At 43.7% G+C, this 26,810-nt stretch overlaps 2 protein-coding genes across 3 annotated transcripts; one reads left to right on the top strand and one right to left on the bottom strand.

The window, feature by feature from the left end:
- Positions 1-10: 10 nt before the first annotated feature.
- On the bottom strand, positions 11-6,374 carry LOC121586625 (E3 ubiquitin-protein transferase MAEA). Its single transcript, XM_041903486.1, has 9 exons — positions 6,270-6,374; positions 3,622-3,804; positions 3,115-3,318; positions 2,803-2,925; positions 2,541-2,617; positions 2,321-2,429; positions 2,076-2,209; positions 1,610-1,805; positions 11-1,510 (listed from the first exon to the last, which is right to left on the bottom strand). The coding sequence occupies exons 1-9, from the start codon at positions 6,342-6,344 to the stop codon at positions 1,415-1,417; spliced, it is 1,197 nt and encodes a 398-aa protein (XP_041759420.1). The 5' UTR covers positions 6,345-6,374; the 3' UTR covers positions 11-1,414.
- Positions 6,375-10,272: 3,898 nt separating this feature from the next.
- On the top strand, positions 10,273-25,854 carry LOC121586620 (C-terminal-binding protein 1). 2 transcript variants are annotated; one of them, XM_041903470.2, is made up of 9 exons: positions 10,273-10,311; positions 15,137-15,291; positions 16,971-17,115; positions 17,358-17,564; positions 19,734-19,948; positions 20,130-20,260; positions 24,158-24,285; positions 24,438-24,552; positions 24,706-25,854. In XM_041903470.2, the coding sequence occupies exons 1-9, from the start codon at positions 10,305-10,307 to the stop codon at positions 24,890-24,892; spliced, it is 1,290 nt and encodes a 429-aa protein (XP_041759404.1). In that variant the 5' UTR covers positions 10,273-10,304; the 3' UTR covers positions 24,893-25,854. The 2 variants fall into 2 exon arrangements, with proteins under 2 accessions (XP_041759404.1, XP_041759394.1); XM_041903460.2 differs by lacking the exon at positions 10,273-10,311 and adding an exon at positions 12,185-12,516.
- The last annotated feature ends 956 nt before the right edge of the window (positions 25,855-26,810 follow it).

The raw sequence follows: 26,810 nt of genomic DNA, 5'->3' as shown, positions 1-26,810 counted from the left end.
CAGGAACCAATTGTAGTTATCTTTTATCAGCAATCGGTCATGAACAATCAATCTATCCTACCAATATAAACATGCATGCTCAGTTTCTAAACGGTCTCTCGACAATAACAATACTAAACAGTTCAGAAGCAACCAGCCAAGATGAAGAAAAAGTGGGATAGATGGTAGGTACTGAATCATATGGTAAGATTACCCGTGGTAATCTCAAGGAACAACTTGGACCAACTGTAGCCCCTTGTGAAATCTGCAGCAATTTGTGTTAGTCATACAAAATGTCTTAAAATCAGCACTAGATCATAAAAAATGAAGAGCAAAAAAATATCATAATTATCCTCTTTAATTACAATGCACAATGTTAATCGTTGAAAAACATGAAATTAAAAGATAGAATAATTGAGTATTTTGAATTGACTATATCAGAGTTGTATAACTAAATCAATATAAAAAGTAGTGATGAATTAACCCATCCATTTGTTGGTGGGGAAAAGATAATGCATCTCCAATCTTCACACACAAACTATGAAGACCACTGGTTAATACAAAACACTGGAAAAAGGTAAGTCTTTTGTAAGCTCTACTATATTAGACCATTTGTCAATGTCTTCTTCAGGTGGTGAGAAGACCTGGCATGTTCCCTTGCAAGACACAAATCCACTATGATACACAAAAGTGTATAGAGTATACTGTAGGTCTGTGTGCAAGGTTGCCATGACATACCCCAAGCAACAACAGTGTGCTTGTTCATGTCTGATCAGTGGAAGGTCTATGGAGTTCATAAAATGTTTCTCATTAACATTTTGAGAGACCTGAATCTGTACACAAATGATCAATTCTCTAGTATTTACAAGATCGAGTGTATGGTCCCAGATCTGCAATCACAGATTTCACAGGGGGGGACAAACACAACATGACCAATTTCAAAGAATTTCTATTTATTGCCCTCCCCCCAACATGGCTACATAGAAATGATGTAAATTGTGCGCATCATGAAATTAGTGCCATTATGTAGCAAATACCTATGTGGTCAGCCTGTAAGTCTGAAGTAAGTCTGGTTTAACTAAGGTAAAAGGCAGAAACTCCTGTTATGTTATTGGAGCAATACAGAGTTATAACGCACCACACTACCGGTTGGACTCTAGGTTAAAATAAAAGTCAAAACATCAACACTTTAAAAACAAAAGTCTTAATTAATTAGTCCAGTTTCACAAATCTGCCCAAGGTGATTTGGGACTATTCTCCATAGTGGGAGGCAGGTTTGGCAGGTCGAGGACGAGAGGTCGGTAGGTGGGCTGTGGGGTGATTTCGGCTCAGTCACATGGTGGAGCATTGCCATTGGGGCTAGAGGTTCTGCTGGGGGATCCACTGCACTCAGACTGGACCAGCTGGTCATAGTAGAGCAGGTGTATCCATCACATCACATGATGTACACCTTCTCAGCTTGGGAGAAGCTGAAGACTTCTTTGGTTCTGGGGCAGATCACCTTGTCATCTTGACGAATGGATAGAAGAGACTGGAGAAAGGAAGGACAAATGATTAAAATGAATAATGAATTTAAACAATGATTATTACTCCATTGCAAAGATAAAATGTGTGAGATGTAGAGACTCACATTGTATCCGTACACATAGCCGTTGGGCAGCATCATGGGTGGGTTGTTCTCATTCATCACCTCCCCAGAGATTTTGCACACCAGACGGGAGTTGGCACAGTGTGCCATGGGCAGGGGCTGGGCCAGTTTGTTCAGGGACTTGCTGCACACGGGGCAGTCAGGGTTTTTAGAGGTGCCATCCTCCTTATAGCACTGACTAGGAGCAGAAAGGTTAAGGGCTAAAATTGTATCTTTCACTTTACATTCCAGTACTTAACAGCTGGAGGTCTTTGGCAGAACACATTGAGCCTTGAATTTTATGTATGTCTGATGTGCAGTTTTGGATACGTAATTACAGAGAGACCTGGCCATCGCAACCAAAAGGAGACAATGTGCATCACCAAAACAAGCAGATGACAAGAGCACTACATGTTACTGGCTGAAACAGCTAAACTAAGGACCACAGAGCAGTGACCAGAAAAGATACGGAGTTTTGATAGCAGACAGACCAGCCTGGAGGGTGATGGTAAACACAGAGTTGTTGCCCAGCTGATGTAATCTGTAGTTGTCGTATCTGAACTGTTGGATCAGCATTTTCCAGCGGGCAGGGTCCAGGAGATCCTGTGAGGGTTGATGGACAAAGAGATAATCAGACTGATCACAGGCCTGCAGTATTCCAACATACACAACGGCATATGCACACTACAGGCTAGGGCATTACTACGGTATTACCTTATAAGGGGAGATATGGGTGTCTGAGGGGAACGCCAGCATGCCCATCACCTGCCGCACCTCGTCCAGCTGACCCCCCTCTGCTTGACTGAAGTGCTTCCGTGCATGTCTGTGAAAAACATGGATCATGATTGTTCTCATTTTAACTATAAATGTGTCTCAACGTTAACCTGAATATTTTATTACAGTATGTGCAATGTCAGCAGAAACGGTTTCCTACCTGACGGCGTCCATGCGCTTGTTCTGTCGGATGAGCTCGATAAACTCCTGGATTCGGAGACTAAACTCTAAGCAGCTCTGGAAGGAGAAGCATCAAAGAGTTAATATGTAAATATAATGTACAAGACATCATGTATGAAAATGTATGCACTCACTAACTGTAAGTCGCTCTGGATAAGAGCGTCTGCTAAATGACTAAAATGTAAAAAAAAGAAATGTAAATCATGATCTACTAACAGACATGGCATAATCTCCTGCCTCACCTTCATCTTGCGGAGGCGTGACTTGTTGTCATGACACCAGGCCAAACAGGTGGCGGTTTCCTGTCGCTCCAGTGACTCCTCCACCTCTTTCGCTGTGAGGAACATCTCAATGTTGACCAGGTCCTGAAGGACAGGGAGAAAGCGGGGTCATATTAAATAGAGACACCACACAGCAAATGTAGTTCTCTAAACAATTACAATGCTAGGAGCCATTGGAGATACTACCAAAGACTCTTGCTGTAAAGAATAAGGAACTATATATAGTATCCATGCATATAAGATGACATATTGACGGATAGAAGTGGGACGCACCTCGATGCCACTTTGCCGTGCCAGTTTGACCGCTGTGTTGTAATAGCCACACCGCAGCAAGTGTTCTACCATCATGCGGTCCATTCGTTTCTTCTTCCAGACGTTGACGCCCGCTGGCTGGTTGCTGCTGTGTTCCTTCAGGTGTTCAATCCTCCGCTTACACAGCTTAGCGCTCTCATCCTCCGCCTGGATGGACTCAGCAGCCTATGCAACATTCACATGTTCTATACTTACTGCATACAGTACTGGATCTCTGCTCTGCTGGGTCCTCTTTATTTTATTTGACTGCTTCGATTAATTTATGTTGATAAATCATTGTTTTTTTTAAATCCCTCAATAAACATGTACAAGATTTGACAAGTGCTTAAGAAATTTGCAAATGTGAAGTTGGCTGAAATATTGGTAGCTAAGCTATCTGGGGTTGAACGAGGAACACTGTAAATAAAAAAAACTCTGCACAGCAACATTCCAATGCTAACTGTTCAGAGCGCAACTGTCTGAACCTACCTTCCTCTTCAGGGCACTGAGCTTCTCCACCACCCCATCCAGAAGGGACACCACAGAGTCCACCACTGGGAAACTGCTGAGGGTCTTCTCCAGCTCTGCCACCACCATGGTTACGTGACTCGTCTCCCGGTCAATGTTCTTCTGTGCAGCTCTGAAGCGCTTGTTCAGAGTTTCATATGGTACCTGTACATATGATCAATGCAAAAGCTACGTGATGTGGTTTCTGTAGTCCATTCTGACCATTTAGGGTTCATTATTTGGCTGAAGTTTCCAATTATTTGATCTATACCTTGCTGAGATAACCTCCAATTGTGTACAAAACATTATGAACACCTGCTTTTTCCATGACAGACTGACCAGATGAAAGCTACACTATATATACACAGCAGTATGTGGACACCCCTTCAAATTAGTGGATTCGGCCATTTCAGCCACACCCGTTACTGACAGGTGTATAAAGTTGAGCACACAGCCATGCAATCTTCATAGACAAACATTGGCAATAGAAAGGCTCAGTGACTTTCAACGTAGCAGAGTCATAGGATGCCACCTTTCCAACAAGTCAGTTCGTCAAATTTCTGCCCTGCTAGAGCTGCCCCAGTCAACTGTAAGTGCTGTTATAAATGGGTTTCCATGGCCGAGCAGCCGAACACAAGCCTAAGATCACCATGCGCAATGCCAAGAATCGGCTGGAGTGGTGTAACGCTCGCCGCCAATGGACTCTGGAGCAGTGGAAACGCATTCTCTGGAGTGATGAATCACGCTTCACCATCTGGTAGTCCGAAGGACGAATCTGAGTTTGTTGGATGTCAGGAGAAAGCTACCTGCCCCAATGCATAGTGCCAACTGTAAAGTTCGGTGGAGGAGGAATAATGGTCTGGGGCTGTTTTTCATGGTTTGGGCTAGGCCCCTTAGTTCCAATGAAGGGAAATGTTAACGCTACAGCATACAATGACAAACTAGACGATTCTGTGCTTCCAACTTTGTGGAAACAGTTTTGGGGAAGGCCCTTTCCTGTTTCAGCATGACAATGCCCCCATGCACAAAGCGAGGTCCATACAGAAATGGTTTGTCAAGATCGGTGTTGAAGAACTTGACTGGCCTGCACAGACCCTTGACCTCAACTCCATCGAATACCTTTGGAATTAATTGGTACGCCGATAGCAGGCCAGGCCTAATCACCCAACATCAGTGAGCGATCTCACTAATGCTTTGTGGCTGAATGGAAGCAAGTCCCCACAGCAATGTTCCAACATCTAGTGGAAAGCCTTCCCAGAAGAGTGGAGGCTGTTATAGCAGAAAAGGGGGGACCAACTTTGATAGCAAGAGTCACATTTCACTTTACATCTGGTAAGTAGAGTTCCTAGAGATTATACATATGCCTTTGTTTGACAGGAAACCTTTTTTGGTGTAGCGGGCTATATTTTGGTTGGGTTATTTTCCGTTGCCACCCACCAGAATGATTCACAACTCAGGGAGTCCAACCAATAGACTCCCGATAGTGTGTCCTAAAGCTACTAAGGCCTCAGCTCTGATAATATCAATCATGTCTTATTATGCGAATTAACGTAACAACCACTCAAATGGCTTAGAACTACTCTTACAATCCTAATTTAATTAAATGAATATTCAGATAAAATGGCGACTAAGAAAGCAAACATACGGTCGTCTAGCAGCAGCCACAGAACAATAAGTGTCGCAGTGTGATATGGCTACAGACTGGACCTTCTCAGCCATATTGTAATGTCGAGGTAGTACTTTGATGTCATTGCGCTGGTTAGCGAGCTTCTAACATTTTTTTATAGCTATAGTTAGTCACTGACCACGTAAATACCATAATTATACAGTTGTAAACGATCAACTGACTAGAATTCATGTCGCTTTGGATTTGCGACTAACTTAGTTAGCTTGCATGCTAGCTACATCTGAATATTTTTGGTGACGCTGTACTTCACAGCTGGAGAGGAACCATCCTTGTCATGGCATGTTGATTTCATAGGTACGCAATACTAGCTAACAGCTAGCTATGTTGAATTTGGAAACAAACGTGGATAGCTAACGTTCAGTTAATTAAATTGATTTAAGGCAGACATGTTAGCTTTCAAATCTGCGTCAGTGACAGAGGAAACGTGTTCACACACGAGCTGGCCATCCAATTCCAAGTAACGTTAACGTTATTGCGTGCAGCTTGATGAATTGCTGACTTCACACGCCACGGAATATGGTCGGACAGAGAACCAGCTAAAGCTAGCTAGCCTATCCGACAGGTATCAGCTGATTAAACTGGCTGGCTGGCTAGCTAGCAAGTTAGCATAAGATACGTGGCAGAATTGTATATTTTTAGATAACCACGTTTGTAAAACACCAATCTTCTCAATAATTGACAATCAATTACTGGATTGGGATGTTGTATCTGACCACCACATCATCATCATGCATCATCAAGTCTGTTCATAGCCTCAATCTGACATTTGCCCCGTTGTTTTGAACCAACTTGCCCCTGCCTGACGTCGTTAGCTAGCTAGTTAGATTGCTAGCTAATGGCCAGCCAAATGATCGGAATTAGTGCCTAGTTTGACAAATCTGAAGCTCATGCCTGCATCACGATCGGTTAGTCTTGATTTTCTTTAAAGTAAGCCATTTCAAACCTTCAAAGTGGGATACTCTTGAACCTTCAGAGCCATGGAGAGTTGGGCAGCTGTCTCTTGCACCGCCATCTTCATTTGTGAATTTCTAGGATTTTACTTGCAGTGCAAAAAAATACGTATGCTCACTACAGCCATCTAGTGTGCTGGTGTCGTCAGTAATAATATTTTTTGGGGGGGATAGTGTGTAGGGAAATGTCTGATAAAGGGTGAAACTATCCCAAAAAAGTGTTGCATGAAATTGGGCCCAAGCAAGATTATTTTAAATTTATTTTTGAATACGTGGTTGTACATGCGGCAGGGGTCTTAAGGACAGCTGAGAGGTCAGAGAGAGGTGAGAGAGCTAGCTGTTGGTGGTGTACATGAATGACACTGTTGACAAAACATAGGACTAGAAGGCACAATCTGTAAGATATCTTGATGTTCAATGGTCATTTCAAAATGTCTTTAAAGTTGCTCCAGATGTAATAATTTTGTCATATCTCTTTATTGAATAATGGGCTTTACATGTCATGAACTGAAGCTCAAATGTTATTTGTCACATTCTTTAAACAACAGGTGTAGACTAACAGTGAAATGCTTCGTAAACAGCAGGTGTAGACTAACAGTGAAATGCTTACATACGGGTCCTTTAATGATAAAGATTTTATTTTTTATTTTTAATAGTGACACGATAAATAAATACATAGTGAATAACGAATAACAATAAAATTGAAAAATAACATGGCATACAGGGAGTACCAGTACTGAGTCGAAGTGGTACGAGGTAATTAAGATAACTACAGTGAGGGAAAAAAGTATTTGATCCCCTGCTGATTTTGTACGTTTGCCCACTGACAAATAAATGATCAGTCTATAATATTAATGGTAGGTTTATTTGAACAGTGAGAGACAGAATAACAAACAAAAAATCCAGAAAAACCCATGTCAAAAATGTTATAAATTGATTTGGAAATAAGTATTTGACCCCCTCTCAATCAGAAAGATTTCTGGCTCCTAGGTGTCTTTTATACAGGTAACGAGCTGAGATTAGGAGCACATTCTTAAAGGGAGTGCTCCTAATCTCATCTTGTTACCTGTATAAAAGACACCTGTCCACAGAAGCAATCAAATCAATCAGATTCCAAATTCTCCACCATGGCCAAGACCAAAGAGCTCTCCAAGGATGTCAGGGACAAGATTGTAGACCTACACAAGGCTGGAATGGGCTACAAGACCATCGCCAAGCAGCTTGGTGAGAAGGTGATAAATAAATTTATAACATTTTTGACATGCGTTTTTCTGGATTTTTTGGTTGTTATTCTGTCTCTCACTGTTCAAATAAACCTACCATTAAAATTATAGACTAATCATGTCTTTGTCAGTGAGCAAACGTACAAAATCAGCAAGGGATCAAATACTTTTTTCCCTCACTGTATGTACGTATAGGTAGGGGTAAAGTGAATAGGCAACAGGATAGATAATAGACAGTAGCATCAGCCTGGGTGTGTGTGTGTGTGTGTGTGTGTGGCGTCATTATGCATTTGTGTGCATGTGATGTGTGTGTATGTGTTGGGATGTCAGTGCATTCGAAAAGTATTCAGACCCCTTGACTTTTTTCCACATTTTGTTACGTTAAAGCCTTATCCTAAAATGGATTAAATAAAACATTTCCCTCATCAGTCTACACACAATACCCCATGATGACAAAGTGAAAACAGGTTTTTAGTAATGTTTGATAATTTATAAAAAAAAGAAAAAACAGAAATACCTTATTTACATAAGTATTCAGACTCTTTGCTATGAGACTCGAAATTGAGCTCATGTGCATCCTGTTTCCATTGATCATCCTTGAGTTTCTACAACTTGATTGGAGTCCACCTGTGGTAAATTCAATTGATTGGACATGATTTGGAAAGGCTCACACCTGTCTATATAAGGTCCCACAGTTGAGTGCATGTCAGAGCAAAACCAAGCCATGAGGTCACAGGAATTGTCCGTAGACCGCCAAGACAGGATTGTGTCGAGCCACAGATCTGGGGAAGGGTACCAAAACATTTCTGCAGCATTGAAGGTCCCCAAGAACACATTGGCCTCCATCGTTCTTAAATAGAAGAAATGTGGAACCACCAAGACTCTTCCTAGAGCTGGCCGCCTGGCCAAACTGAGCAATCGGGGGAGAAGGGCCTTGGTCAGGGAGGTGACCAAGAACCCAATGGTCACTCTGACAGAGGTCCAGAGTTACTCTGTGGAGATGGGAGAACCTTCCAGATGTACAACCATCTCTGCAGCCCTCCACCAATCAGGCCTTTATGGTAGAGTGGCCAGATGAAAGCCACTCCTCAGTGAAAGGCACATGACAGCCCGCTTGGAGTTTGCCAAAAGGCACCTAAAGGACTCTCAGACCATGAGAAACAAGATTCTCTGGTCTGATGAAACCAAGATTGAACTCTTTGCCCTGAATGCCAAGCGTCACGTCTGAAGGAAACCTGGCACCATCCCTACGGTGAAGCATGGTGGTGGCAGCATCATGCTGTTGGGATGTTTTTCAGTGGCAGGGACTTGAAGACTAGTCAGGATGGAGGGAAAGATGAACGGGGCAAAGTACAGAGAGGTCCTCGCCCCAGTCTGAGGTCCTGCTCCAGAGCGCTCAGGACCTCAGACTGGGGCGAGGATTCACCTTCCAACAGGACAACGACCCTAAGCACACAGCCAAGACAACGCAGGCGTGGCTTTGGGACAAGTCTCTGAATGTCCTTGAGTGGCCCAGCCAGAGCCCGGATTTGAACCTGATCGAACATCTCTGGAGAGACCTGAAAATAGCTGTGCAGCGACTCTCCCCATCCAACCTGACAGCGCTTGAGAGGATCTGCAGAGAAGAATGGGAGAAACTCCCCAGATACAGGTGTGCCAAGCTTGTAGCGTCATACCCAAGAAGACTCGAGGCTGTAATCACTGCCAAAAGGTGCTTCAACAAAGTACTGAGTAAAGGGTCTGAAAACTTTCAAAAAACCTGTTTTTTCTTTGTCATTATGGGGTATTGTGTGTAGATTGATGAGGGAAAAAACAATTTAATCCATTTTAGAATAAGGCTGTAACGTAACAAAATGTGGAAAAAGTCAAGGTGTCTGAATACTTTCCGAATGCACTGTAATTATGTGTGGGTAGAGTCCAGTGTATGTGCATAGAGTCAGTGCAATAAAGGTAGTTTAAAAAAGGGTCAATGCAGGTAGTCCAGAGTGTCCATTTGATTAGCTATTTAGCAGTCTTGTTTAACAGTCTTATGGCTTGGGGGTAGAAGCTGTACAGTGTCCTGTTGGTTCCAGACTTGGTGCACTGGTACCGCTTGCTGTGCGGTAGCAGAGAAAACAGTCTATGGCTTGGGTGGCTGGAGTTTTTGACAATTTTGCCAAGCTGTCCTTCTCAGAACCTATTGTCAATGATCACAATCCACTCAGACTTTTAATGAGTTTGTTTGCACTATGCCATTATTTCTCAATGATACAATCACATGACAATGGCAACGGATGCTGATGATCAGAAATGATCTATTTTTCAGAGCAAAAAAGAAGACCAAATCTACCTGAACATGTAAGTATACGTAATTGGTTTCAATGGCAAATCTCCTACAAAGATACACATTACTTTAAGCAGTGCACTGTCAATGTCTGAAGATAAAATAATTAACAGTACACCACCTCCTAATGTAGATTATCTATATTTTGAATGTGCATAAAACATCATGAAGAATTCCTTTCGGCAAAAGGTTCTATTGTCTGATCTAACGTGCCACTAGAAAAATATTTCCCCATACACATCTCCTTTTTCTCTTCCCCCTCCCCCCCTCTCCGCTGCATGCTCACATTTATTTTCCTGTATGAGCAAGTGAACCCTCCCCCAAGCCTGTCTAGTTGAGTAATGAGCCATATTGTGATTGGCTACTATCCAGAGGCAGCCAACCTTGATTGGCTGTCACATACCTCCTATGATTGGCCAATGCTCTGCCGCATGTTTTACCAAGCACAAGCACAGTCTGGATTTGAGACACAGAAGAGGGTGATGCAAGGTTTGTGATCGTACCCCCCCAATGTTGTGGTTCCTTTGTGCCGTGTGTGGTTGTCCAGGTCACTAGGTCAGGATACAGGGCAGTGTTGTGTTCACTCAGGGAGGGGGAGTATGCTGATTGGCACTGAGAGGTGGGAAGTATGGAGACGAGAAGTCCAATCAGTTGTAAATACTGTAGTATGGTTTTTGTGTGTTTATATGTGGTCTAATACTTTGAACTGTATTGTGATGCCATTCCCAGTCCGCTTTACTGAGAGATAATGTGTGTGTATGGGAGATTTTTGTGTGTTATTACTAGGAGTCAGTAGTGCATTTTACAGTGATACGCCTGTGCTTTTTCAAGAACAAGGAGCAAGGAATTTTGAAGCAATAAACACTGAGTCCAGCACCACAGGGTTCTGATTTTCCACACCTTTAAATTCTCTTAATCGAAAAGATAGGTCTGTTGGAACCCCTGTTGGAACCCCCCCTCAATTCAATTCAAAGGGCTTTATTCTCTCGCACTCGCTCTCTCTCAGAAAATCATAACCAATCCAATTATACATTTGGCTGGTTCCATAAATATAACCAGCATCTGCTATTTACAGTAGACGGCATTAAGACTTGCTGTCAGTCATCAAACTAAATGTGGCCAGTGCTTTGTTTGGCCTGTGTATTTCTCTGGTCGTTGGTGGAATCCGATGTGAAGGAGCAGAACCATTAGCTACGCTGCAGTGAGTGCTGGAGAGATGGCTGCAGTCTGTGCTCAGACCATTGGCTCAGACAGTGTAATCTTCCTCTCATCTCCTTCTCTCTTTGCCCTTCACATCCGCTTCTCTCCCCGCTACTGCATGTCTTCTTTCATGTACTGTTCTGCGATATAACAGTGGATGCCATATTCTCGTTCAATATATTTGTGTTTGTGTTTGCGTTTCCTCTGTGGCGGTTCCAGCACCATTATTTTTAACCTCTGTTGTCAGTTGAAGATTATTATTTCAACTAATTACCTACAGGCTATATGTGTCATCTATCCCTATGATACACATATGTAGCCTGGATGGGACACATGTTAGAGTACATGCTGTGCTAGATCTCCCAGGCCCTTAGGTCCTCTATGCTGGAATTAAGTCACAAAACAAAAGTCTCCCACTTGAGTTATTGTGGAGTCTTTTCCACTCAAGCACAAGTGGAGATCTGTTTACATTCCAGCATTCACTTGTAAGAAGTTTTGCAGAAAAAAAGGTGAATAGCAACATAAGAACTATCACTGGCCAGGGTGTGAACCACCATAGACAGCATTGGGAAACAGTATTTGTTTGATAATAGAATGTGCTATCAAATTAACCTTGTGTTGTATTTCCAAAAATCCAAAAGGATTTCCCCCAGTATTTTACCAAAAAGACTCACTGGAGCTGTCATATAAATAAGAGTTACTGACCATATCAGGAACATGAATTACAATGACACCTTAGGTACATAATGTACTGTACACATAGTAGAGTCATTAACAGTGAATCAAGATATCTATGCTTTTAATCATATTTACTGAGAAACCATATGGTAACTTATTTCAAAGACCTATTCACAATCGGTCATTAAAGATGTGTAGGTTTTATAATGCTTGTTTTAATAAATCCTAAAGACACAAGTCAATGAATATATTATTATGTTATTACACACAACTTTGTGTTGATATGCAGCATATGTACATCAGCAACGTTATCATGTATCACATTTTAATTTACATGGTTTATTTTAGGGCGATTGTTTTTCTTCTGTTGGCTAAAGCCTATCTTCTCTACTGGATCTATCTTCTGTTATTGCGTAACACTTTACATTTAGCCTTCTTTCAGAAAACAAAAGATACATTTTGTGTGGCCTTAGCTCCACCCCATTCCTTTTCTCGTTTTCTTTCAGCCACCTCACTCTCGCGGCCGCTTGCTCGCTCGCTCTATCTCGATCTCCCACTCCCATAAATGCAGTGACACTTGCATTCTGTGTGCACGCGTGTGTGACAGACAGCGATAGTCGAAATAGGAAGTTAGGGCGCATAAGGAGAATAAAAAAAGGGGGAGTTTATGTATGCTTGTCACTGAGGGGAAAAGGAAGAAGAAAATTCAAGTAGCCGCCATATGCTGTGGATTTATGATGTCTTGCTGAAGTGAATGTCCTTTTTTGGGGAAAAAGATGGGAAGCTCGCATTTGCTGAACAAAGGATTGCCTTTAGGTAAACATTTACCTTTCATTTTGTGCATGGGACCAAATGTTAACTGTGATTGCGCTGTGTGGTGTGGACACATATCTGTGTGTTCAGTGTACTGTACAGTATTCTGCCTTCCCCTCCCCCCTCTTCCTTCTCCCCTCCCCTCTCTCTCTTTCTCTCTCCATTATCTTTCATCTCTCCCATTTAGACACTTACCATACCGTAATAACTTGCTTTCTGCTCCGAATGTGTTTCTGTTCAGCTGTTTTGGACATGGTCAGAGGAGATGTGTGTGTGTGTGTGAGGAGTTAGAGCCTTTCTGTGTTGATCCATGGAATGATTAGCCTCTAGCCTCCTGTGGAGATGAAGGACACAAATACTATTTCCCTCAAAAAATGTGAGGCAAGGACCACACAGCAGGTTTTTCCCGTTCATTGTGCAGTGGGGAACGGTGTTTCCAGTTCCGGCCTTGACTTGCTTCCTAATTTTCCTTTCAGGGGAGAAGGAAACTTTCATTCTAGAACGGTCTACTAGGGGAATACTTCAGGTTCAGGAAGTACAGAAAGCAGCTTTGTAGGTGCTTAGTACTGATGCTGCTATTGTGAATACTTCCATGTTTTCATACTGGTGTCTGTTACTTAGACATTTTTTATTATTGGATTCACAACAGCAGCATATTCTCTACAGTGGGGGTATTGTTTGATCTTCATGATTGATCTTTGTATGATTATTCATGTCTGGGCTCGTAGGGGTCTTCAGTTCTGTGATCAATGGATCGTGTCTTATCATTATTATCATTATTAAAATGGACACATGCCAATTCACCCCTGGGGTGCTCAAATTTGCAGAATTACCCACATACAAAACCCCCATATCATTATGGCCATGGAATGTCATGGATATTGGTGATAAAACATGCATTGTTTGTAATTCTTTTTGCATTTCTGTCATCTTTGATGAACACATGACTGAAACATGTATTGTAGACAAACCAGACGTGGCTTAGTGATCTGTGTACATGAGAGAGTGCTTGTGTGATTGTGTTTGCCTGTGTGTGTGTGTGTGTGTGTGTATCGGTGTATGTGTCTCGGTGAGAATGCATGTGTCCGCCCGCATGTGTGTGTGCTGGTAGTGGATGAGGGAGGGAGCTAGAGGAGAGCGTCTATACTCCCCTGGCTCATCTGGGAGGGAGATCTCCTGTGGGAACAACAGTGGGTAGAGACCATCACGCCATGTTTGTGCCAGATTGGCTATGATCATAAATCACACAGCTTGAGCTGCTCACAGGTGCACCATTTTCCCCTTTCCTTATGGTGGTTACAGTTACAATGCTACCTTTCATATGAATGAAAATATAGGTTTTATTGTGCTGTATTGAAATAGAATGGGCTGATTCCTGGCATGCTCACTGTAAAAAAAAAAAAGGCAAATAAATAAAATAGAGCTATGTTTGAAGCATTTCACATTTGCATATTAGAGGACAGGTCTGATATCCTTGTAGAACACAACTGGGACTTTCTGAGGTGCTGACCTTATTTTCAGGAAGTAGCTTTGACTGTATGAGCATAGATGAGGGTTCACTGTAGCAGACGGAGGGGGGACAACCCTTAGGCCACGAGAGACACTGTGTAGAATATTGGACCCAAGGGTCGTTCCTACTGATTCTCACAAGGTCATATCCTCCACTGGAATGAAAGATATTTCCTTCCAGTTAGAAAGACCTCTGTAAATGTGTCAGTAAAATGTGGTAAAGTGATGATAGGGATCTTTTTCCATTCGGACTATTTCTCCCCGTTGATGTGTTCACATGAATCCCTTATTAGAGTAGGATGAATGCCATGCAGAACTGATGCTCATATTTTGACTAATTCCAGTGTTAATCCAGAAGACTGAATTGTGAAGTAGAGTACACTACATCCCATCGTTACTGTTATCTTCCAAACAAGTGGATGTACAGTTAAAACACAGATTATTTGGGACAATGAGTAGCATCAGTGTAGAAAATGTGACATATTCTAACAATTTGATGCACAGAGGATTTCCTGTTGCATTATTCTGTGAGTGAACTGTAGTGCAATTGACCCACACAGTTGCTCTTTAAAAAGAAATTGGTTTCTCACTGTAGTGGTTTAGTCATTTATAGTTAATGCGAGCATGGCAGTTGGTTAAATGTCATTTATAGTTTAGTTACCACTCTCACCGTAATTTGAATGGCTAATTTGATGAATTGCACCATCAGGGGGTATATTTCTCATTTAGTGACTCATTTTCTATGAAAGGCTAGAGTCTGCTCCTGGCTGCTTGTCAAAAACGTGCATGAAGATGACCTATACAATTTTTTTATGGCTTTCCAGTCATGGACGCAATATTGCCTTATTAGAAACTGCAAATCATTCTGAAACCCAAATAAAGTATGAGACTCCTTTTTGGATTTTAGTTTACTCGTATGGGGATCATTAACATACCAGCTGCCAATTAGATTTGTGGGGGTTTTAGGTGGAAAATAGTAAGCATGATCATAAACATATCACAACCCATACTGTAGACATACCTCTTTCCAGACTTACTGTCTGTGAGCGGTCCTTAACAGTAGAATATGATGTCAAATACAGAATGTTTACCCATCCTCTCTCTCTGTCTGCAGGCATCCGGCCACCAATCATGAATGGGCCCATGCACCCGCGGCCCCTGGTGGCCCTGCTGGACGGGCGTGACTGCACCATAGAGATGCCCATCCTGAAAGACGTGGCCACTGTGGCCTTCTGTGATGCCCAGTCCACCCAGGAGATCCATGAGAAGGTGCTACCATGCCTCTACATGTTATGTCCTGCTCAGCTTCATTTACATGCTACCTATTTCAAGTTAATTAGACTTAAAAAAGACTCCCTGGCCTAAAAATAGTATTTGTTGAATATATTATATGCAAGACCCTGTGCTGCTAAACAAGCTTGTTCAAACACTGTAATCAACAATGTCCTAAAAACGATGACACAAACAACTAATTTACAATGACAGAAATAAGCCTGACATGTATACATATTTAAGTTAAAATAAATAGTTGAATCTCCCTAATTAGCAAAACAATACAATAGACTTTTATATTTTTATTTATTTTGCCTTTTGCCTCTTGGTAGGCAGTCATTGTAAATAAGAATGTATTCTTAATTGACTTGCCTAGTTAAATAAAAGGTAAAAAAATAAATTATATATAATAATAATAATATGCCATTTAGCAGACGCTTTTATCCAAAGCGACTTACAGTCATGTGTGCATAAATTTTTACGTATGGGTGGTCCCGGGGATCGAACCCACTACCCTGGCGTTACAAGCGCCATGCTCTACCAATTGAGCTATATATAATAAGACCACCCAGTGCAACAAAGCAAAATTAAATATCAGAGGAAAATTGGCCATCCATACTTTCTGTAGTGCTGATTCCCAGTGTTGGTTTCTGGCGTGTTTTCTCCTGTTCTGGTTCTGAATGTATGGCAGGCTGAATCTTTGAGCTCTCCCTGGCCCTGTAGAAACGGATGGCACCCACACTCTCTCATCATTGAGCTCTCCCTGGCCCTGTAGAAACAGATGGCACCCACACTCTCTCCTCATTGAGCTCTCCCTGGCCCTGTAGAAACAGATGGCACCCACACTCTCTCCTCATTGAGCTCTCCCTGGCCCTGTAGAAACAGATGGCACCCACACTCTCTCCTCATTGAGCTCTCCCTGGCCCTACAGAAACAGATGGCACCCACACTCTCTCCTCATTGAGCTCTCCCTGGCCCTGTAGAAACAGATGGCACCCACACTCTCTCCTCATTGAGCTCTCCCTGGCCCTGTAGAAACAGATGGCACCCACACTCTCTCCTCATTGAGCTCTCCCTGGCCCTACAGAAACAGATGGCACCCACACTCTCTCCTCATTGAGCTCTCCCTGGCCCTGTAGAAACAGATGGCACCCACACTCTCTCCTCATTGAGCTCTCCCTGGCCCTACAGAAACTGATGGCACCCACACTCTCCTCATTGAGCTCTCCCTGGCCCTACAGAAACAGATGGCACCCACACTCTCCTCATTGAGCTCTCCCTGGCCCTACAGAAACAGATGGCACCCACACTCTCCTCATTGAGCTCTCCCTGGCCCTGCAGAAACAGATGGCACCCACACTCTCTCCTCATTCCCTTTCACAGACCCATAACCACCCAGCTCCTTGCCTAATTAAAACATCCCCTTTCAGTTTAATTGAGCTACACGGTGGCTTTACACAGCACATAAAGGGAGAGGTGACAGAGCGTATGGTACTAGCTCCAGTTGAACCTACTATAAGAACCCATGTCGGGGCCTATGGAGCAACCACACCGCTATGGTTAATGAATTGCTTTGCATTCAGATGACACATTAGTTTGAAGTGGTCTATTTCTCTTATTGAAGGGTGCTGTATAACTGTCCTCTGGTGTACTAAACCTGAGTGTTGTGTTGGCAGGTACTGAACGAGGCTGTAGGAGCTCTGGTGTACCACACCATCACACTAATGAGGGAGGACCTGGACAAATTCAAGGCACTGCGGATCATCGTCCGCATAGGCAGCGGCTTCGACAACATCGATATCAAGTCGGCTGGAGATTTAGGTGAGATCCTGCAGTGCTCTTTCTCAACTTGATACGGATGTCCACCCAAAGACTTACCGGCTTTGAACTGATCACTAGGTCAAATCTTGTATTATTGTCTGCATGTTATAATATTCCATTTAAAATAAAGTGCAATTGCTCAGATCTCCATAATAATAATAAAAACGTTTTGAAACAGTATATAGGTCTATACCCACCTTACATTAGGAGGAACTGTTTACATTAGTCCTGTCGTCCAATAGGGATAGCAGTGTGTAACATGCCAGCAGCATCGGTAGAGGAGACAGCGGACTCCACACTGTGTCACATCCTGAACCTGTACAGACGGACCACGTGGCTCCACCAGGCGCTGCGCGAGGGCACCAGGGTCCAGAGTGTGGAGCAGATCAGGGAGGTGGCGTCCGGGGCAGCGCGGATCCGTGGGGAGACACTTGGCATCATCGGCCTCGGTTAGTGCGAGATATTACAGTATAGTGTTGTATTACAGATGTAGGATCTTCATCTGATCCCCCTATTGCAGGATAACTTTCCTGCCATGCAGGACATTTAAAACTTGCAGTGTATTTGAGGTTTAAAAAGGCTTCAGAAGTTTGTAATTTTCACTTTGACATTTCAGACTTGATTTTCCCTTACGAAAAATGTATCAACCTCTTCAAAAATGTCCATTAATTATAATCCACATAATAATTCACATTTCCTTTTGTTGAAGGATTCTTTTCCTGTTGTAGTGAACTGGCTCAAATTAAGATCCTACATCTGTACATTGTATTACACTGCTCAACTGGCTGTTAGCTGAAGATAAGATTGTCGGTATAATGAATAGGAAATCGGTTGTTCAAATATGGGCTTGTTCAGTAGAGTTCGATGGCTTTTATGTATGCCATTTTGAGCTGTGATGTGTTACAAAACAGGGCATAGTAAATGCTGTAAGGAATTCACCTTTATTGTATCTCTTTGCTGTAACTATTTACAGTTGAAGTCGGAAGTTTAAAACTCATTTTTCAACCACTCCACACATTTCTTGTTAACAAACTATAGTTTTGGCAAGTCGGTTAGGACATCTACTTTGTGCATGACACAAGTAATTTTTCCAACAATTGTTTACAGACTGATAATTTTACTTAATTCACTGTATCACAATCACATACACTAAGTTGACTGTGCCTTTAAACAGCTTGGAAAATTCCAGAAAATGATGTCATGGCTTTAGAAGCTTCTCATAGGCTAATTGACATCATTTGAGTCAATTGGAGGTGTACCTGTGGATGTATTTCAAGGCCTACCTTCAAACTCAGTGCCTCTTTGCTTGACATCATGGGAAAATGAAAAGAAATCAGCCAAGACCTTAGAAAAAAATTTGTAAACCTCCACAAGTCTGGTTCATCCTTGGGAGCAATTTCCAAACGCCTGAAGGTACCACGTTCATCTGTACAAACAATAGTACGCAAGTATAAACACCATGGGACCATGCAGCCGTCATACCGCTCAGGAAGGAGATGCGTTCTGTCTCCTAGAGATGAACGTACTTTGGTGCGAAAAGTGCAAATCAATCCCAGAACAACAGCAAAGGACCTTGTGAAGATGCTGGAGGAAACGGGTACAAAAGTATCTATATCCACAGTAAAACGAGTCCTATATCGACATAACCTGAAAGGCCGCTCAGCAAGGAAGAAGCCACTGCTCCAAAACCGCCATAAAAAAGCCAGACTATGGCTTGCAACTGCACATGGGGACAAATATCAGAGTTTTTGGAGAAATATCCTCTGGTCTGATGAAACAAAAATAGAACTGTTTGGCCATAATGACCATTGTTATGTTTGGAGGAAAAAGGGGGACTTGCAAGCCGAAGAACACCATCCCAACCGTGAAGCACAGGGGTGGCAGCATCATGCTGTGGGGGTGCTTTGCTGCAGGAGGGACTGGTGCACTTCACAAAATAGATGGAATCATGAGGAAAGAAAATTATGTGGATATATTGAAGCAACATCTCAAGACATCAGTCAGGAAGTTAAAGCTTGGTCGCAAATGCGTCTTCCAAATGGACAATGACCCCAAGCATACTTCCAAAGTTGTGGCAAAATGGCTTTAAGGACAACAAAGTCAAGGTATTGGAGTGGCCATCACAAAGCCCTGACCTCAATCCTATTGATAATTTGAGGGCAGAACTGATAAAGCATTTTCGAGCAAGGAGGCCTACAAATCTGACTCAGTTACACCAGCTCTGTCAGGAGGAATGGGCCAAAATTCACCCAATTTATTGTGGGAAGCTTGTGGAAGGCTACCCGACACGTTTGACCCAAGTTAAACAATTTAAAGGCAATGCTACCAAATACTAATTGAGTGTATGTAAACTTCTGACCCACTGGGAATGTGATGAAATTAATAAAAAGCTGAAATAAATAATTCTCTCTACTATTATTCTGACATGTCACATTCTTAAAATAAAGTGGTGATCCTAACTGACCTAAGAAAGGGAATTTTTACTAGGATTAAATGTCAGGAATTGTGAAAAACTGAGTTTAAATGTATTTGGCTAAGGTGTATGTAAACTTCCGACTTCAACTGTACTTGTCTGTGAATTACTCAAATGTCCATGTTGTGTTGTTGTCTGTCCTCAGGTCGTGTTGGTCAGGCTGTAGCACTGAGAGCCAAAGCCTTTGGGTTTAATGTGATATTCTACGATCCGTACCTGTCTGATGGGGTGGAGCGAGCCCTGGGGCTGCAGCGCGTCAACACCCTCCAGGACCTGCTCTTCCACAGCGACTGTGTCACCCTCCACTGCAGCCTCAATGAGCACAACCACCACCTCATCAACGACTTTACCATCAAACAGGTCGGGGCCGTGACACGCACATGCACGTACACAGACAGAAATATATTGACACTCACGCACAGAAGCCAACTGGATCCATGTCACTGCACTGGGGGATTTAAATCTACTAAGAAGACCAATGTAGCATGTCCTTTACAGTTGTGTCCTGCACTGTCTACATATTTTATATGGTGTGTTGTAGATGCGCCAGGGTGCGTTCCTGGTTAACACGGCCCGAGGGGGGCTGGTGGATGAGAAGGCCCTGGCACAGGCCCTGAAAGAGGGGAGGATCCGAGGGGCGGCCCTGGACGTCCACGAGACAGAGCCCTTTGGGTGAGCTAACTTAAAATTATTCTACTCTCTTCATTCCACTGATATTTATATGTCACTGTGTTGAAATGATGCTAACAATAAGTTCCCATGTTAGAGTTGGAGGATGGGACTAATAACAAATAACAACAAATAATAACAAAGATAGCTAATAATGTAAGCATACTGTGTCCATAATAAGTATATCGGTTGTATGTTGGGAGCTTTTGGGAAAGAGCACAGTTAGAAAGATATGGCATATAGAAGCAAACCGGATGGACATCATGAAAATGATCGGAGAGGTTGAGAGTAGAAGAAGTTCAGGAGCATAAATAAATAAATATATATTGTGACGTCACGAGAGGCTACACAGCTTTCAGCGGGATTGCTCAAGTAGTGCAAGGAGACAAGGTTCAAACCAAACAAGGATTTTATTATAGGTCTTGGGAAATTAACGAAAATATAACAAAATTCTGTTCTCTTGTGGCTCTTTAAGGGTTAACAGTTCAGGGATGTCTCTTCCACATCCAAAATCATAATTCTCACTCGCTCAGATAACTTTTCCACAGCCTTACTGTAGTCCACGTTGCAGCTAGTGGCCAACCCAGCAAAAAGTCCTTCCAAATGTCTCTCACGTATTTCCACAGGTGCATATATCCAAAGGTGAGTATTTCCCAAAGGTAAGTATCTCCAAATCCTTATATTCCTCATGGAAGTGGACGTGCAGCACTCTTGTCCTCCAGAGAGCCCAGGTTGGAGACTGTGTCTCTTCACCCCCCACACACTCTCAGTGTGTCTCTTCCCTTCCCAAACCTTCAGCTCATCAGCTCCTCATTTGTTTCAGCTGCGTGGGAAGATTGGCCATAGAGGGGTGGAGTTCCCGACCATACCAGCAGATGGAGCCATAGCTGTCTGGGTTTGCAGCCACCTCAGGGGGATGTAACGTCCCTCCAGGACACAGCCTCTCGTGACATCACACATCCCCCTCCTCGGGACCGACGTCCTCGTCGGGTAAAGGGCAGCGAAGAAGGCATCACGCCGGGAGAGGGCGTCCGCATTGCCGTGGTGCTTGCCAGACTGCTCTCTCTTCAACTCCTCCAACTCTAGGACCAGGGACTCAGCCTCCTGTTGTCTCTCCTTGAGTTTCTTACTGAACGCATCAGCCTTGGTTTTAGCAGAGTTTAGCTTCTGTTGAGCAGCTTTCAGTTCCCTCTCTCTCTCTGCCTCCGCATTCTTCATCTTGTTCTCCAACACCTTGTACTTCTCCTCTGCCTTCTTCTGGACCTCCTTACTACTGCGCAGGGTCTCCTCACACTCCTCGATGGTCCTGCGCAGCCTCTCCAGCTCCTCCTGTTGCTTAGGGAAGGAGCTCTGTTGGAGTTTAGCCTGGAGGATATCTAACTCTTCTGTCTTCATGTCTAACTGTTGCTTTAACAAACGATACCTCTCAGCGGTCCCCTTCAGACCAGACAGTTCTTTGTCCAGATTCTGTAGCTCCGTCTCTGTGTCGGTCTGGGCACCTGCCATCCCTATCAGAGCCCGGGCGGGAGTGAGTAACTCGGAGGATTGCACGGAGCCTTCCCAGGATGAGTCTTGCCTCTCCGTTTCCGAGGTACTCGGGTTATCCTCTCCTGAGACTCTCTCCAGAGTGGGTAAAAGGCTGGGCAGTCTCGTCCAATTAGGACAGGGACGGGGAGGGGAATCAACCACCCCGCCGTCGTGTGTATGGTTCCCCGTGTGCTGGTCATTGTAAGTTCAGTAATGGGGTATTCTCTGGTGTCCCCATGGACACAGGAAACTGGGAGGACTTTCCCCGGGGGTCAGACACGTTGGGCCCACCAAATCCTTACGCACCAGGGTGGCCCGGCTACCAGAATCCAGTAAGGCCTCCACATCATGGTGATTCACAGTTACCGGGCAGGTGGGGGGTCGATCTGGGCCGCCATCTACGACTCCCAAGAGCGAGGCAAAACGGTGTGTGGGTGCTGAGCTGGAGGACTCCGCAGTGGGCATAGGTTCATCGGCTGGTTTCCCACACTGCCAGGAGATATATCCCATCTCCCCACACCGGTAACACTGTCGAGTTTCCCCCTCCTGGTGTACTCTTCTTGGACCCGCCTGGTTTCTGGCTCCCCCTGGAGCCGGGATAAGTCCTGACGTGGCTGGGTTCGAGACCTTGGGGGTCCTTTGGACGGGTTCTTCCCATTTGTGGTGGGGCCGCACTCCTGGGGTCTTTTCGGGAAGCATTCAGCATCTCCGCTGTGGCCTGGTACTTTTCCACAGCTTCCACGGTCAGATCAGCCGTGGTCAAGGCCTGTTGACTGATGAACCGTTTTGCCTCATAAGGCAGGGGCGCGTAGGTAACGATCCACCACAACGGCCTCCACCACCGCCGCTGCTGTATTCCTCTGCGGATCCAGCCATTTCCTTGCGATTCGGACAAGTTCATGCATCTGCGCCGAGGAGGTTGGTCTGGTTGGAAGGTCCAACTGTGAAAGCGCTGGGCCATACCAAACTTTGTGAGTCCATATCTGCTGAGGATCTCAGACTTCAGGGCATCATAGTCAGTAACCTGGTCAGGGCCCAGGTCCCGGACAGCATTCAGCGATTCCCCTGTTAGAAAGGGGGCTAACAGACCAACCCACTGTTGCTTGGGCCAGGCTTCCCTAGTGGCCGTGGCCTCAAATGCATGCAGGTATGCCTCAATGTCATCGGTAGCTCCCATCTTAGATATAAAGTCACTTGCCTTTATTGGGCGGGTATTTTGGACCACCCTCTGTCTCTGCAACTGCAATTCCTCTGCCTTCAGAAGGTTGGCTTTCTTTTGCTCCTCCAAGAGAGCCACGTTTGCTTGCATCTGGGCTTGCTGGCCAGCAACAAGGGCTTTCAATATGTCCTCCATTTCAGTCGGCGGGGAGCCTACGGCCAACTTGGAAAACTGGGTGATCAAACCTTCGGTATCCTCCTCTGACATGCACTATTACCGCTTGAGCGTGCCCGTATTCTCCACCATCTGTGACGTCACGAGAGGCTACACAGCTTTCAGCGGGATTGCTCAAGTAGTGCAAGGAGACAAGGTTCAAACCAAACAAGGATTTTATTATAGGTCTTGGGAAATTAACGAAAATATAACAAAATTCTGTTCTCTTGTGGCTCTTTAAGGGTTAACAGTTCAGGGATGTCTCTTCCACATCCAAAATCATAATTCTCACTCGCTCAGATAACTTTTCCACAGCCTTACTGTAGTCCACGTTGCAGCTAGTGGCCAACCCAGCAAAAAGTCCTTCCAAATGTCTCTCACGTATTTCCACAGGTGCATATATCCAAAGGTGAGTATTTCCCAAAGGTAAGTATCTCCAAATCCTTATATTCCTCATGGAAGTGGACGTGCAGCACTCTTGTCCTCCAGAGAGCCCAGGTTGGAGACTGTGTCTCTTCACCCCCCACACACTCTCAGTGTGTCTCTTCCCTTCCCAAACCTTCAGCTCATCAGCTCCTCATTTGTTTCAGCTGCGTGGGAAGATTGGCCATAGAGGGGTGGAGTTCCCGACCATACCAGCAGATGGAGCCATAGCTGTCTGGGTTTGCAGCCACCTCAGGGGGATGTAACGTCCCTCCAGGACACAGCCTCTCGTGACATCACAATATATATAATTATTGTAAAATTAACTATGTCCATAAGGTGTAGATAGTAAGTATAGACCGGAAGTAGAGGCCTGGGCATTGTTGTTCACTAATTTACTAGGGAAAGGATGGCAGGGTTGAAAAGTAATAAAGGGGAGTATATATATAAAAAACATGGGGGATTGGAAGTGATGCAGACAATTACATTGATAGAAGATGCAATATTAAGTTGATCCACCCCCCCACCCCCCCCACCCCCAAAAAAAAAAAAAAGTTCCCATGTTTCTTCTGTCTCAGTTTCAACCAGGGCCCTCTGAAAGACGCTCCAAACCTCATCTGTACTCCCCACGCTGCCTGGTACAGTGAACAGGCTTCTATTGAAATGAGAGAGGAGGCAGCCAGGGAGATCCGACGAGCCATTTCAGGTAACACCGTTACACTAATCATGGGTATTCTCGGGTGGATTATTGTGTCAGGCTCCCATGCTTCCCTCTCACTAATAAACAACAGCAAAGCCACAATAACAGCTCCCCAATAAGAACGTTGTGCTTCATCAATGACTGTTTCCTGCTTCCAGGTCGTATACCAGACAGCCTGAAGAACTGTGTGAATAAAGAGTTCCTGAACCAGACTAGTCACTGGGCCAGTATGACCCCTGCTGTCAGTCACCCTGAGGTCAATGGGGCCTACAGGTAATACCCCTACTGTTGATACAGAATAACACGTAGACTCAGGCACTGTATGCTACAGAGCTTTTTTTACTTTGCCACAGGCCAAAATAAAATGTTGGGTGTTATTTGTGGATGCTGGTAACTCATTTTCTGGTCTTCTTCTCATTCTCCCAGATACCCTCCTGGTGTTGTGAGTTTGGCCCCTGGGGGGCTCCCTCCACCTGTAGAGGGGATTGTTCCTAGTGCCGTGCCCATCACACACAGCCTGTCCAGCGCCGCCCATCCCCCTCACGCCCCCTCGCCGGGCCAGCCAGGCAAAGCAGAGTTGGACAGAGAGCAGCACCCCAATGACCAGTTGTAGCCCCGCCCCACAGAGCTCTCTGTCCAACCATAGAACTCTCCTGGTCGTCATCACCCCAAAGAGGAATGGAACTGAAGTGTCATGGGTTGTAAACAGCTGCCATGAAACAGACAGACTCACAGATGTCCATTACAGTTCATCTGGTCCAACCATAGTGGAGTCGTCGTATTTTTGAAACTTATTTTTTTGTGTAGAATTTTTTTGAATAATATTGTGGATTCGAAAAGAGACAAATATCCTTTAAAGCCAATCCTACTGTTTAGACTGTAGTTTGTCCAAGTAACGTGGACGAATATCTGTTTCTGTGTCCTATGGGTTCCTTGTTAAAGCAGAAGTAGTTGATTATAACATGAATGTAACCTGTTTGTGTACAGTTTTTAGAAATACAACCATTATTTGTAGTGCAGTCTAAAAGAAAAACAAGGGTGAAAACTAACCAACTGATTTTTATTTTTTCCCCAACAAGCCCCAAAAGAGGCAGCTTTTGCACACGTTCTCAGGAAATGGAGTTTCCCTAGTTCTTTTCCTTCTACACCACATAGTGCTTTGTTTTTCTACCTGCCTGCCTCTTTGGTCTATATTAGCAAAAATACTTTAAAGTTGCATTTGTCCTTTCAGTTTAAGGGGCATGTTGTTCTGTAGTCTTCAGCCTCTGTATAACTGTTCAAACTGTGCATTTTGGGAGAGAAGACCCCCCTGTCTTGTGCATACCTGACGTACTGCTTGCCTGTGTCAGTGTGACTTGATTGTAACGTGTCTGAGAAGAGAAGCAGCTCCCAGCCATACATTGCCTCTCTTCTGGTGAAGTAGTAGGTTAGCAATATACAGTATACATACTATATATTATAAATATCATTATTTTTGGTTAACCAATATCCAAAAAGAGATGTTTGTGACTGTATGCATTTGTATGAATTATTTTAAAAAATAAATAAAAGTCCCTGTTGAAAGGTTAAATGTTATGTCTTTGTCCGTTGGCATTCTGTCCAAGTTCTGATATGATTAGTCTTGTGTGCCAGGCTTCTAGGCTCTCCTATACAGTGCGATGAATTACTAAAATGAGATATGACAGGCTTTTCAAATAGGAGGAAGATGGATGCATTACCAACTGCCTCCACTTGATGGCACAATATATGCAAGGCTCAAGGCTATTGTGACTATCTGAATTTCCATGAGATTATTCTTTTGATTTTCAATAAACATATTTCATCTCAAGGATACAGGAATAAAACCTTATTCATATTGCTTTAAAAGGCATGTTGCATGAAAACCTCTGATCTTGATTAATTCCATTTGTATGTACTATGTATTATACCTGGAATAGTATAACAGTAATCCTTCTACCCCACCCCCCAGGTTGTCCCACTGGCTATGCACCAATTTGTAAGTCGCTCTGGATAAGAGTGTCTGCTAAATGACTTAAATGTAAATGTATGTGTTGGAACGTAGAAACCTATGCACTGAATAATACTGAACAAAAATATAAAAACGCAACAATTTCAAAGACTTTAGAGTTACAGTTCATATTAGGAAATCAGTCAATTTAAATAAATAAATTAGGCTCTAATCTATTGATATGCATCTGTTGGTCACAGATACCTTTAAAAAAAAGTAGGGGCGTGACACAGCTCCTTCGCATAGAGTTGATCAGGCTGTTGATTGTGGCCTGTGGAATGTTGTCCCAATCCTCTTCAATGGCTGTGCAAAGTTGCTGGCTATTGGCGGGAACTGGAACACGCTGTTGTACATGTTGATCCAGAGCATCCCAAACATGCTCAATGGGTGACATGTCTGGTGAGTATGCAGTTCATGGAAGAACTGAGACATTTTCAGCTTCCAGGAATTGTGAACAGATCCTTGTGACTTGGGGCCGTGCATTATTATGCTGAAACATGAGGGGATGGCTTGCGGATGAATG

The sequence above is a fragment of the Coregonus clupeaformis genome, chromosome 2 (genome assembly GCF_020615455.1).
Source record: "Coregonus clupeaformis isolate EN_2021a chromosome 2, ASM2061545v1, whole genome shotgun sequence".
Lineage (NCBI taxonomy): Eukaryota > Metazoa > Chordata > Actinopteri > Salmoniformes > Salmonidae > Coregonus > Coregonus clupeaformis.
Note: the sequence above shows the minus strand (reverse complement) of the source record. Positions and strands in the feature narration are given on the sequence as shown.